Raw genomic sequence first — 12101 nt, 5'->3', positions numbered from 1 at the left:
AAAGGCGGAATAACAATGATCATAGTACTGTAATAATAATAACATGTGGTAAGACATCAGGGCTGCAGCTCCTGACTTTTCTACTTTTTATTTAGAGCGGGTGGGAGGCTATTAACAGCACAGCAACAGCTGCATTGAAATTTCGGGTTTTCTCCCTTGTTCTGCATCTGCGCCCCGAGAGAGTCCAAAAATGGCTCCCGAACGAAACAAGATTCGAGCGTTGCCGCTCTAGCGTTCCAGTTTCACCATAGAGAGGAAGCGTTGCTCCCCTCGGCTCCTATGGAGACTAGACCGGAAGTCTAGCTGGTTCACTCTCAGCCTCCGCGGAAACTCCTCCCTTCCCTCGCCTTTTTTACGCGTCGGCTGCGGGTGACGTCATTGCCGCTCGCCGAGGTGTGTTGGCGCACGAGGAGAAGCGGCAGCATGGATCCAGCTACGGAGTTTCCTGTGGATCAAGGGCAGGTAAGGAGAGGCGGCCGCCGCTTTGGCGGGGAGGGGGAAGGAATGCAGCACTTGTCGGCTTCTCTCTGGCGTGGCGCTCGCTGGAGCGGAGGCAGCCGCTGGGCTTTCCGCGGCACCAACGGGCGCCTCTCGGTTCTGCGATTCGGAGTCTGGCGGGGTGGCGATCAACGGGTGCTGGAGTAGGACTGAGGGGAGCTGGCATCAAGATCTGAGCGTGCCGGCTTTATGTATAAGCTAAACAAGCTATAGCTTAGGGCCCCACTCTCTAGGGGGCTCCCAAAACAATTAAGGGGGGGCTGGATGTACATTTCCAAAATATAAGATAAAAAACTAATAAAATAAAACCCACATACAGAAAGTGTTTTGTGTTATGTAGGCGCCTGTGATGTAAGTAATGGGCCCCTTCTATCCTGCTCTCTAAAATATCACTGGTTTGCTCATTTCTGCATATAGTGGTACCTCGGGTTAAGTACTTAATTCGTTCCGGAGGTCCGTTCTTAACCTGAAACTGTTCTTAACCTGAAGCACCACTTTAGCTAATGGGGCCGCCGCGCCGCCAGAGCACGATTTCTGTTCTCATCCTGAAGCAAAGTTCTATTTCTGGGTTAGCGGAGTCTGTAACCTGAAACGTATGTAACCTGAAGTGTATGTAACCCGAGGTACCACTGTATAGGGTACCTACATTTTGCATGGACTGGTTGCATGGCAACATATAAAAGGCCCCATTTCCTTCAGTAGCTTAGGGCCTTATTAAACCTAAATCTGGCCCTGGTGAAGTTCAGCAGGGCCAGGCCCTCTCAGCCTAGCCCTAAATTTGGGGGGGGAGGAGAGGAGAGGAGAGGAGAGAGAACAGCCGGATGTGACTTCGAACCCCATAGGAGAGAAACCCGAGTGCTAAGTAACTTTTAAACACATTGGAACTTGGAACTGTTCGCAAAGGACAGCCCCTGCAACCAAAAATATAGAGGGATGGATCAAAACCCTTATGAGGACATGTTGCAGCTCTGGGGCCTTTTTAGGTTAGAGAAAAGGTGAGTAAGAGGCGGCATAATAGAAGGTTATAAGACTATGCATGACATGGAGGAAGGTGTGAAGCGGTTTGCTGCTTGGATGCCAATGTGTTGGCCCAGATTAGGGGTTGGAAACCTGAGGGCCCTCCAGATCTTGCTCTTGCTGGACTCCAACTCCCGTCAGCCCCAGACAGCACAGATGATGGGAGTTGGAGTGTATCAACATCTGGAGGGCCGCAGGTTTCCCATCTCTACACTAGATGGAGGTGAAGGATTGAGCTTATTGTAAATTATGCTTAATGCCACTATGTATTTTTGTAGACAAAACACTTGCTCTTTAATAATGGGTTGGCTGGGGATTAGTTATCTGTATGGTTGGTTGGAATGCCTAGAGTGGGGCTTGGATGTGGAGTACTGTATTGCTAAGGATGCATTTTGGAGAGGTTGCTGTATCAGGAGGGGGAGTGTGGGTGTAGTTTCTGTATCAGAAATTTTGTTTAGTCATGCTGTTTTGTGGAGTTCATCTGTGTTATAAGAATTCAGAGGTCTCAGATATAGAACAGTGTTCATAATTGCATACAGTAAACGCACATAAAGGGTAAAGGGACCCCTGACCATTAGGTCCAGTCGTGGACGACTCTGGGGTTGCGGCGCTCATCTCACTTTATTGGCCGAGGGAGCCGGCGTACAGCATGACTAAGCCACTTCTGGCGAACCAGAGCAGCACACAGAAATGCCGTTTACCTTCCCGCCGGAGCGGTACCTATTTATCTACTTGCACTTTGATGTGCTTTTGAACTGCTAGGTTGGCAGGAGAAACACACATATAAGTATCTGAAGAAGTGTGCATGCACACGAAAGCTCATACCAAGAACTAACTTAGTTGGTCTTTAAGGTGCTACTGGAAGGAATTTTTTTTGTTTTGACTATGGCAGACCAACACGGCTACCTATCTGTAACACATATAAGCATATAAACCATGTGTCTAAAATAGTACAGGAGAGCAATTCTGAAGCCATTTTGACTCTCCCTAAAGTACCTCAAATATTTTTCTGCAGTAGGAGGATGGGGAAAACTTTCCCATTTTTCTTTTCACTTGCAAATCCTCCCTGCAAACCCAGTCTGGCAAGTATCTTGGAAGGTGAACAGGCACAATTTTTTAAAAAAAGAATCAGGAAAGAAGTATTTGCCGTCTGAAAGTAATGGCTGGGCTACCCAGACAAATGCAATCAGAAAGGCTTCATCGGGTACTTGCTGGAGACCGCCTCCTTCTGTGATGTCTCTATGTTTTTGGGGTGGTTTTGAGCTAAGGGATGGGCAATTTCAAAAGTTTTTATAGGGGCTTGCACACCCTTGTTTTGGGTCTGTCTCACCTTCTTGCAAGGGGGGGGGGGAATGTGTTTCAACCAGGGGGAAAAAGATCTGCCTTGCTTTCTACAGGATCCTTGCCTCCATCCATTCATCTCTCACCAATCATGGACTTAGGAGACTCAGTGCCTTGTGGAATTGGGCAGCAAAAGCCAACCCCAATTTTTCTATAACATCTGTAATGCTTCATTTGAGGCTTCAGCTGAGGTTATTACCTGCTTTGAGATTTATTTATTTTTTTAATGATACCTTCTTGTGGATTTGCTCTTTCAGATTAAAAAAGCAGCCCAGGCCCTCCTTGCATTCAGCGCCAGTAAGCAAAAAAAAGCAGAGAAGCTGCTGTTGAATGAGGACCAGCATGTATTTCTGATGGTCACCGTTTGGAAAATCCCTCCACGTGAACAAGTCATCAAAATGTAAGGCTCTGGGTTTTGCTGCTCTGCTGTAATGTCTTTGACCATGATGCCTTTTGCTTCAGTTGTATTCATGACTATTCCCTCTGTTTCCAATGGCCAGGCTGTGAGTGACATCACTTATGTAGCCAAAATGACACTACCCACATTCAAGCAAGCTTTGACCTGGGAGACCAGGGTTCAAGTCCCCACTCAGCTATGAAGGTCACTTTGTAATCTTGGGCCAGCCACTGCCTCTCAGCTTTACCTACCTTTTCAATATAATTGAGAAAATAAAATAAAATAACTGAGTAAATAATCTATTTTCCTTTTTTGAGATTGGACTCCATCTGGAAACTACTGTGCATTCTTAAAATCTTGTTCTCTTCCTTCTAGAACACTGCCTCATGATATTTTGCCAGCCACGTCAGATGTTTGCCTCTTCACAAAAGATGAGCCAGGCTTAACAGCTGAGCAGACTGAGAACTTGTACAGGAAACTCTTGTCCCAGCATGGGATCACAAGGATCAGTGAGGTACAGAGAGAACTCTGAGCTTCATCAGTTGGTTTAGCCTGACATACGAATGCAGCCTAATGTCAGTGATTTAAGTGATATATAAGTACCCTAAATCAGGTGTGGGGAACCTTTGGCCCTCCAGGTGTTTCTGAGCTAGAACTCCCATCAGTCCTAGCAGGCATGCTTACTAGAGTTGTTCTCCTGTCACATCTGACAGGCCAAAGGTTCCCCACAACTGATTTAAAGTATTTATATACCATGCAGTAATCTGCCTCATATTGGTTTGCATCCATGTCATGTTATGCTTTATTGTACATTTCATTTTGAAAATGCTATTCACTGCTTTAGGTCTAAAATACATTAGAATCATCATTATCTATGTCATTTTATGTTCCTTCAAATTCTATTTTATTGTTTCAATATTCTGTTTTTCACTTGGAGCTCTTGGAGCCTAAAGTGCTATATAAATAAACTGTAATCACCATTTTTTTTATCTTTTAATTAAATGCTGTAATGTAATCTAACCAACTTCACCCCTGTATCTGAAGGTCATCTCCTACAAAACACTGAAAAAAGAATATAAACCTTACGAAGCAAAGCGTCGCCTCCTGAGTCGATTTTCTCTCTTTTTAGCTGATGACCGGATTCGGCGGCTTCTGCCATCGCACATAGGGAAACACTTCTATAAAAGTAAAAAGTAAGCACCCTCACTTGTCCATGTTTCATGTCTACCAAATGCTACTAAGGATGCTTCTTCCTGAACTCTTGCATTTTTCTATCATATAAGGGCTCCTGTGTCTGTGAATCTGAAAGCGAAGGACCTCTCTAAGGAAATAAAAAAGCATCTCCAAGGCACTATTCTTCCAGTCACGAACAAGGGCTGTTGCTAGTAAGTATTAATTTTGATACTTAACTTTCGTCAACCAGGCTATGAATTTATTTAGTGGCTGCATTTATGCGTTGCTTCTCAGGCATTTGAGACATTTTACAACATAATGCTAACACAAAGAAATTACAAAAGACAAAGGGGAATATTCAGCCAATTTTTACTCAACATACACTCTTTGAAATTAATGGGCCTGACTCAGTTTGTTAATTTCAGTGGGTCTTCTCTGCGTAAAATTTAGTTGAGTACCACCCAAGCTAATAAAGGAGGAGACTTGTCTCAGGCTAGTCATGGTATTTCTTCTTTAACTTAAAGGTGGTATATAAATTATTTTATTATTGGTAACCACAGTTGACTCTCAACCTGTGCATGTTTAACTTGCACAATCGCAGCCTTACGGGCTTGGCAATTGGCCATCTGAAATTGCACAGATTAAACGTACACAGGGTAGACAGCTTAATGGTTCTCTCAGTGTGGAAAGAGCTTTCAGGCTTTCTTACTGGGCTCTGAGACTCCCAGATGCCAGTAAGTGAGGCCCGCTCAGCGCACCGACTTCAGAAAGGTAGGGGTGGTCATGGGTGGGGGGCAGTTCCAGGGTTGTCTTGGCTATACGAGATTTTTGCTTTACAATCTCCCAGTGAGTTGCAAGTTGCCTGTGTTATCATTATCATTATGTGCTTTGTAGTTCTTCACCCTGGTATTTATTTTAAGGAAGATGTCATGGACTGGCTTGGATGCAGAGGAGACACCAAGTTGGAGAATCCCCAGGGAAAGAAGGATTAGAGCCAGGGAACTGGTGGTGGGGGGATGATGAGTGGTCAGAAGGAGCAGACTGGGAGGAAGAGAAGGAGGTGTCAGAAGCTGAAGAGGCAACAGGGTTTAGTGAGCAGGAAGAGACTGTGGCAGAGAGCAGTCCAGAACCAGAAGCACCAAGGTGGAACCTGTGGGTTCAAGGGCAGCATTCCTCTGAGGAATGCTGGGAAATATGGACAGGAGAGGGCTGTTGTGTTCGTGCCCTGCTTCTCAGTTTCCCAGAAACTAAGACATGGGATACTAGACTAGATGGGCCTTCAATCTGATCCTCTAGGGCAAGTGGTGGGGAGCCTCCAGCCCACAGGCTGAACCTGCCCCACCTGGCCTCCGCATTTGGCCCACAAGAGCATTTCCCCTAAGTCCGCACCACCCTGTTTTAGAGGGAAAGAACAGACAGCTGAAGGACTGCCGTTCAGCAGGGTACTGACTCCAGGTGTTGCTCTCTTTTTTCAGTTCTATACGTGTTGGTCACAGTGGCATGGAGGCCTCAGAGATCTCTGAAAACGTCGTTGCTGCCGTGAAAGTGTTAGCCACGAAAGCCCCCCAGGTAATGATGGTCGGTCAGGTGAGGGGTAAGACATCTCCTCTGCCCACTCATCCAGGAGGAAATCCCATTAATCTTGGTGGGGCTTATTTCCAAGTAAATATGCATGGAATTGGGCCGTCCATCTTTTTATGAAAGCGGTTTGCTTTGTGCCTGCCCTCTTTCATTAACCTCCTTTTCTTTCTTTCTTTTAAATAAAAACAACAATTGCTGCAGATCTGGAAAAGTGTTAAGATCCTTCACCTCAAGATGAGCAAATCTGTTGCTCTTCCAATCTTTACCTGCAGTAATCCCAAAATAGGCGCTCCTCAGAAACAGCCAGATGCCGAAGTTGAACAGGTAGGAGACTGACTCATGCATACATAGTGGGCGCTTTCAGCAAGGGTGGTCCTCCTGGCTGGTTATATAACTACAGCTATTTAGTATTTTGTAACTTCTGCATGTCTGAAGAGGCCTGCTTAAACAAAAATGTTTTAAGTAGGCACAGGAAAGAGAGCAGTGAAGGTCAATAGACAGGGAGTTCCAAAATGTAGGTGTTGCCACGCTGGAATATGGATTTACGACTGCAGAATGAGTATTGGGTTCCACAGATCAAAGCAGTCGAATAGGCACATTTGGGAATTGTAGTTCCACTATTTGGAGGGTGCCGGGTTGGCTGTATGTGGAACTAGGGGGAAGATCCAAAAACGTTCTGGGAAATGTGCATGAGTACATGGTGTGTACCCATTTGTCTGTATTGGTGTGGTCTTTTGATGAAGGTGCTAAGGAAATTAATAAATACCTTCCAGGAAAACCAAGCAAAGAAGAAGAAAAAGAAAGGGAAAAAGACAGCTGGAAAGAAGAACTTGGCTAAAGCCGGGGCAACAGGAGAAGCCAGCCAGGTTCCTGCCATTGCTGGGGAAAAGAAGGCAGCAGCTGCAGTCTCTGCCGTTGTCAAAGCGCAAGAAGATGAGGATGGAGACATTCCACAGCTGGTTCCAATCGAAGCATCTCCCGGTGTGAAAAATGAGAAGGTAAACCAATCTTGTTCTGGCTGAGTTGCAATTGGAGCTTCAACTCGACTGAAGATTCTGTTCCAGATACCTTGCAGGGCTGTCCACACGGTATGCTGAACACATGCACAAGCTGTGGGTGTTTGTGTGAATTATTTGTATGCACAGGGACACGGGTTGTACTCATGGAATGGAATGCAAGGTATCTGTGTGGTCATTTTGCCACCCTTGGAAGCAAGGGGAAAGGTAGGGGAAAGGGGTTTCTTCATGGCAGCCTCTAAATTGTGGAACTCCATCCCCTCAAAAGTGAACTTGGTTATCTTCACTCTATAGTTTTTTCCCGTATGCGGAAGAGACACCTCTTTACCCTTGCCTTTGACGGAGTTAATGTGGGGTTTTTTTGGGGGGGGGACTCCACCTCTTTTGTTAATTCACAGTTTCATTTCATCAGGAACCGTTTTACTTGTTTTTACCATTTTGATGGTTTTATCCATTTCTAGATAAAACTTATGTAACCCACCCCAGGATCTTACAGCGGAGGGTGGTTATAAATCTTGAAAAATAAATGAAATATAATTCATAACTTACTTAAGAAAATAGGCAAATGCATTTTAATAAGAGTGCACTAGACGAAAAAGCATTTACACTGCTTCATGAAAGGTGATCAATGTATCTGCAAGCGATAGGGAAAGCGACAAACTGGCAGGGGATCTTTTGCTTGAGATTTGGAAGAAAGGAAGCAAAGATTTTTTTGTTTGAAAGGTGAACAAAATCCAATAATTATGTTCAGGTGCAGTTTGTGCCAGATAGGAATAATAATTATTGTTACTTTATTTGTACTTCACTCTTCTGACTGGGTTGCCCCAGCTACTCTGGGTGGCTTCCAGCACATGCGAAAACATAATAAGACATTAAACACTAAAAACTTCCTGATATAGGGCTGCCTTCAGATGTCTTCTAAAGGTTGTATCTCCTTGATATCTGATGAGAGGGCATTCCACACAGCGGGCGCCACTACCAAGAAGCCCCTATGTAGTTCTCTGTAACCTCACTTCTCACAGTGAGGGAGCTGCCAGAAGGCCGTCAGATTTGGATCTCAGGGTTTGGGCTGAACAACGGGGGTGGAGACGCTGCTTCAGGTATACAGCGCCAAGGCCATTTAGGGCTTTAAAAGTAAGAGCCAACAGTAGCTTTTATTCTCAGTGACATTTGGTAGTGAGTGGGGAGAAAAATAAAATCTTTCTCTTTTCAACACATGTCATGGTGAACAAAAACAGGTGAGTTCCTACATCGAACTACCGTGTGTTCCGAATTCCGCTCATCATCATTTTTTAAAAGGAAAAAGTCTGTTGACTCCTGGTGGGGCCTTTATTCTCTTGCTTTCCCTCTTCAATATAGGTGCTGGAGCCTAGTCCTGCCACAGGAAAAGAAATCAAAGCAGGCAAAAAAGCTGCAGCAACCCTAACTCTCCTTGGCAAGAGGAAGACATCCCCGTCTCCAGGAACGCAACTGAAAACACCTGGAGTTGGGTCGAAATTGCTCGGACGAGACAAGAAACCCAAGACCCGAAGCTAAAACGTCTTGGAGGAGGAGCAGACAAAGACCCCAAAGAAGACAGAAGCAAAGTCTTCTGTGACCCCTAAACCAGGGAAATTGGTCACGTCTGCCAGGAAAGCTCCTTAAACTTGGGGAAATGAAGGTGCCGCATTCAACATGACCAGCGCTGCAGCACATTGCCAACTTGCTTTCCTAAACATAGGGTTGTAGCCACCAAAGTTGTCCTGTTAGCACAAGGACTTGTCCGCTCACTCTTCTGTCCTCCCGTGTGCCCCACCCCACCTCCTTCCAAACCCTCTGGAGCAGATGTGGGGAGCGCAAGGAGAGAGGGGAGATGTTCTGTGTCCCAACTGGATGTCCTTGCACCAATAGGATGACTTCGTTGAGTACAACTTGTAAACGTCAATGGAGTTCAGCAGAAAAGTCACCTTAAGAATAGGGTGGCTATAGAGAGCCAGCATTTTTCTTAGCAATCTGTAATCTTGTTTCTAACCGCTAATACAGACCTGTGTTATTCAGATCTATATAAAGTCAGACTTTCCTTTTATGACATGTGCATTGCATCTTTTTTTGCCCGTACTTCATTTATCTATTTTATATTATACAATTTAATATGACTTACAATTATAGCATAAAAGTTAAATAATGGACCTATTTCCTAACCTTAGTCTCTTGGGTAACAAGGATTTTTTATTTTTATAAAACACCTCCTAATACTCCAAATACATTATTTATTCAGATACTTCTCACCTGGTGAAAATATTTATTTTATTTTATTTTTTTAAAGTTCATTAAGCCCATGACATCAACAGAATTGAGTTGCTAGTAACCCCAATATCAATTCCAGATTGCTATTATTAGTAATTGCATCTTCTAGACTGCATGCTATTTTCAAAATCCACAGTTGGGCATGACTTTGATCAGGACCAACCAAAATGTCAGAAAATAGCAAAAAGCTTTCCAGTTCTCCGGTATTCTCCATCAGTCTGGATGTTACAAAGAGTAGGGTCTGATATTTTGTTTCTTCGTTTTGGACAGGGTGCAGGTAGGGATGAAGAAAAAAAAGTACAAAAAATTATTCTACATTTAAACTCTGTTTCAATATGGAGATGTTGATTTTTGTACTCTTTTACTTTCTTCTGACCTCTGTGTACTTGGTTTAACATCTAGACTGGTGGCCAGACTGGTCTTCGGAGATCAGCTTGTGAGTTGGATCTGAAAGAAAAGCCCCGCAAGCATGGTAGACCCAACAAGCTTGATCGGTGGGCCTGCTATATGGGAGCTGTAGTTCAACAACAGTCTGAGGAAATTCAGTCTTGGGCTCCAAAAGGTGTCACAGCCCTGCTTTAGTGAGATGGAATATGTGCATCAGGGCTGGAGAAGATTTTTCAGCCAGAGGACCACATTCCCTTCTGGGCAATTTTCTGGGATCCACGTGCCAGCGATGGGCAAATCTGAACTGAGCAACAAATACAAAGTTTGCTTTTCTGCAGGAGGCTATTTTCTATACACTCACGCACCCCACTCTGGCCTTCATTAAGGCAAACAGGAGGTATGAATAGTTCACACATTGCAGCCAGGCATAAAAGCAAGGGGGGTTGAAGCAGGGCCAGTGAGGGGCGTGGTCTGGGGAGAACCCAGATGGCCCTGCAGAGGCTTGAAGGGCTGCGGTTCCCATCCACCCAACATATACAGTGGTACCTCGGGTTAAGTACTTAATTTGTTCCGAGGCCAGTTCTTAACCTGAAACACCACTTTAGCTAATGGGGCCTCCTGCTCCCGCCGCGCCGCCACTGCACAATTTCTGTTCTCATCCTGAAGCAAAGTTCTTAACCAGAAGCACTATTTCTGGGTTAGCGGAGTCTGTAACCTGAAGCATATGTAACCACTGTATAGTGAGAGTTTGCATCCAGTGAAATTGGGGCTGCCACGTGATTAAAGAAAGCAAAGTTGATCTAATAGATTTTGATTAAATTTGCAAATGAATAAAACCAAATACTTAAGAATTTAATAGCACATTTCCTTTGTTTTCAAATGATACAGGCATACGTTGCAGCAAGAATAACAAGAGAGGCGTTTGCTCCTCTGCAAGGGGGAATTTTTTTTGGGGGGGGGGGTTTCTAAGATTGCCGTTGCCACATCTCCAGTTTTGTAAATCCAGGTATTGAAAGCCCCAGATTAGAGAGCCAGTGGTGGCTAGAGTGTGAGACTAAGACTGAAGATGCTCAGATCCCCCCAGCCCTGAACCTCACAGAGTGAAGTTAGTACAATCTCTCTCAGCCTTATGCATCTTATAGGCTGGTGATTTTATTTAAGGATAAAGTACTGGCTTCACTATGACAAAAATCTTTTAAATCTAAATGCTTAGTTGCGCCTGGACTTGAAATTGTGCTATTAGTGGCTTTTAGTTAGGGAGGTCAGTTAATATGGACTATGTCAAACGCTGTTTATAGAAATTTTGAGTTTTACGTCAGTAGTCCTAATATTTATGCAATAAAGCATTTACATCTCTATGAAAAGCTTTTGAAGCTGAGCAAATGGTTTTGTATTGTACATATAGATCAAAGATAACCTTCTAATAATTGTTTGAAATTGCACACGTTATCTCTTTATCTTGAGAGGTATTTAGCAAGGTTTTTTGCAAAAACACTCAGATTAGTGCTTAATAGCTGTACTGTGTGTTGGCCAGAGCCAATGCACTTTACAAAGTCAAGGTCAGATGTAAACACTCTATTTCAGAGTCATTAAATACAATCTTGCAATTTCTACATCATAACATTTTTAGTAAACTTTCTTACTCCGTTGTCTGTGTGCGTCTGTGTATGTTGGCTAATTTGGCTTCCAACGCTACAAGCTATTTTCAATTACTAATTTTTCAAGGCACATGGCAAGTAAATTAAACTCATGTCTAGTCTTAAGTGCAAAACATTTATCATCTATTAGAATCTCTTAAAATAGAATCAAACGGAGTTATTGTAAGAAGCAACTTACTAACTTTTAAGACTTGCTTCCACCCTTCTTGGTAAGTTTGATTCTGTTCATTAGGGTTGGAATAGAAAAAAAATGGGTTCTATCCAATGCTAGTCCTACCCCGAGTAGATCCATTGAAACTAATGAACATGAATAGTACTAGCTAGTCGATATAACCCAATAATTTCCTATGGCACAAGTTTTGTTCTTTTGTTTAGCACCATTTACTGTCACCATTTACTGCTGTCACCAGTGCTGTCACCATTTACTGCTGTTATGAGGATACGTTTAAGCTGTTGTCAGAGGCTGTGCAGAATTTCCCAAGAATACTGGGAACTTGTTCATTAAGGATGCTGAGAACTGCTTTGTGAGGGTTAAACTACAATTCCCATGATTCTTTGGGGAAGCCATGTGCTTTAAAAAGATGGCACATACACAGCCACAGACTGGTTTATTCATTCCCTTGCTATTTAACTTCACCTTTGCATTACTTCCACCCATGTCTGGATATAGCTGACAACTGAGGTTGATGCTCCATGCATCTGAGCAAGTGGGCTCTAGTCCATGAAGCTTACGCCATAACGTCGCAC

The 12101-nt window shown here is 43.8% G+C and overlaps 1 protein-coding gene across 1 annotated transcript; it reads left to right on the top strand.

Annotated features, from left to right (window-relative positions):
* The first annotated feature begins 337 nt into the window (after window positions 1–337).
* RSL1D1 (ribosomal L1 domain containing 1) lies at window positions 338–9088 on the top strand. The gene is made up of 9 exons (XM_081888061.1): window positions 338–462; window positions 3114–3256; window positions 3629–3767; window positions 4298–4446; window positions 4537–4638; window positions 5902–5995; window positions 6209–6331; window positions 6781–7005; window positions 8383–9088. Exons 1-9 carry the CDS (start codon window positions 424–426, stop codon window positions 8557–8559), a joined length of 1191 nt encoding a protein of 396 aa, XP_081744187.1. The 5' UTR covers window positions 338–423; the 3' UTR covers window positions 8560–9088.
* The last annotated feature ends 3013 nt before the right edge of the window (window positions 9089–12101 follow it).

Source organism: Podarcis melisellensis, assembly GCF_964234715.1.
Source record: "Podarcis melisellensis genome assembly, chromosome: 14".
NCBI classification, from domain to species: domain Eukaryota; kingdom Metazoa; phylum Chordata; class Lepidosauria; order Squamata; family Lacertidae; genus Podarcis; species Podarcis melisellensis.
Note: the sequence above shows the minus strand (reverse complement) of the source record. Positions and strands in the feature narration are given on the sequence as shown.

Coding starts and splice junctions, on each gene's coding strand:
- RSL1D1 (XM_081888061.1), top strand. CDS start 424: ATGGATCCAGCTACGGAGTTTCCTGTGGATCAAGGGCAG. Junction 463..3,113: donor TTCCTGTGGATCAAGGGCAG/GTAAGGAGAGGC, acceptor TTGCTCTTTCAG/ATTAAAAAAGCAGCCCAGGC. Junction 4,639..5,901: donor ACGAACAAGGGCTGTTGCTA/GTAAGTATTAAT, acceptor CTCTTTTTTCAG/TTCTATACGTGTTGGTCACA.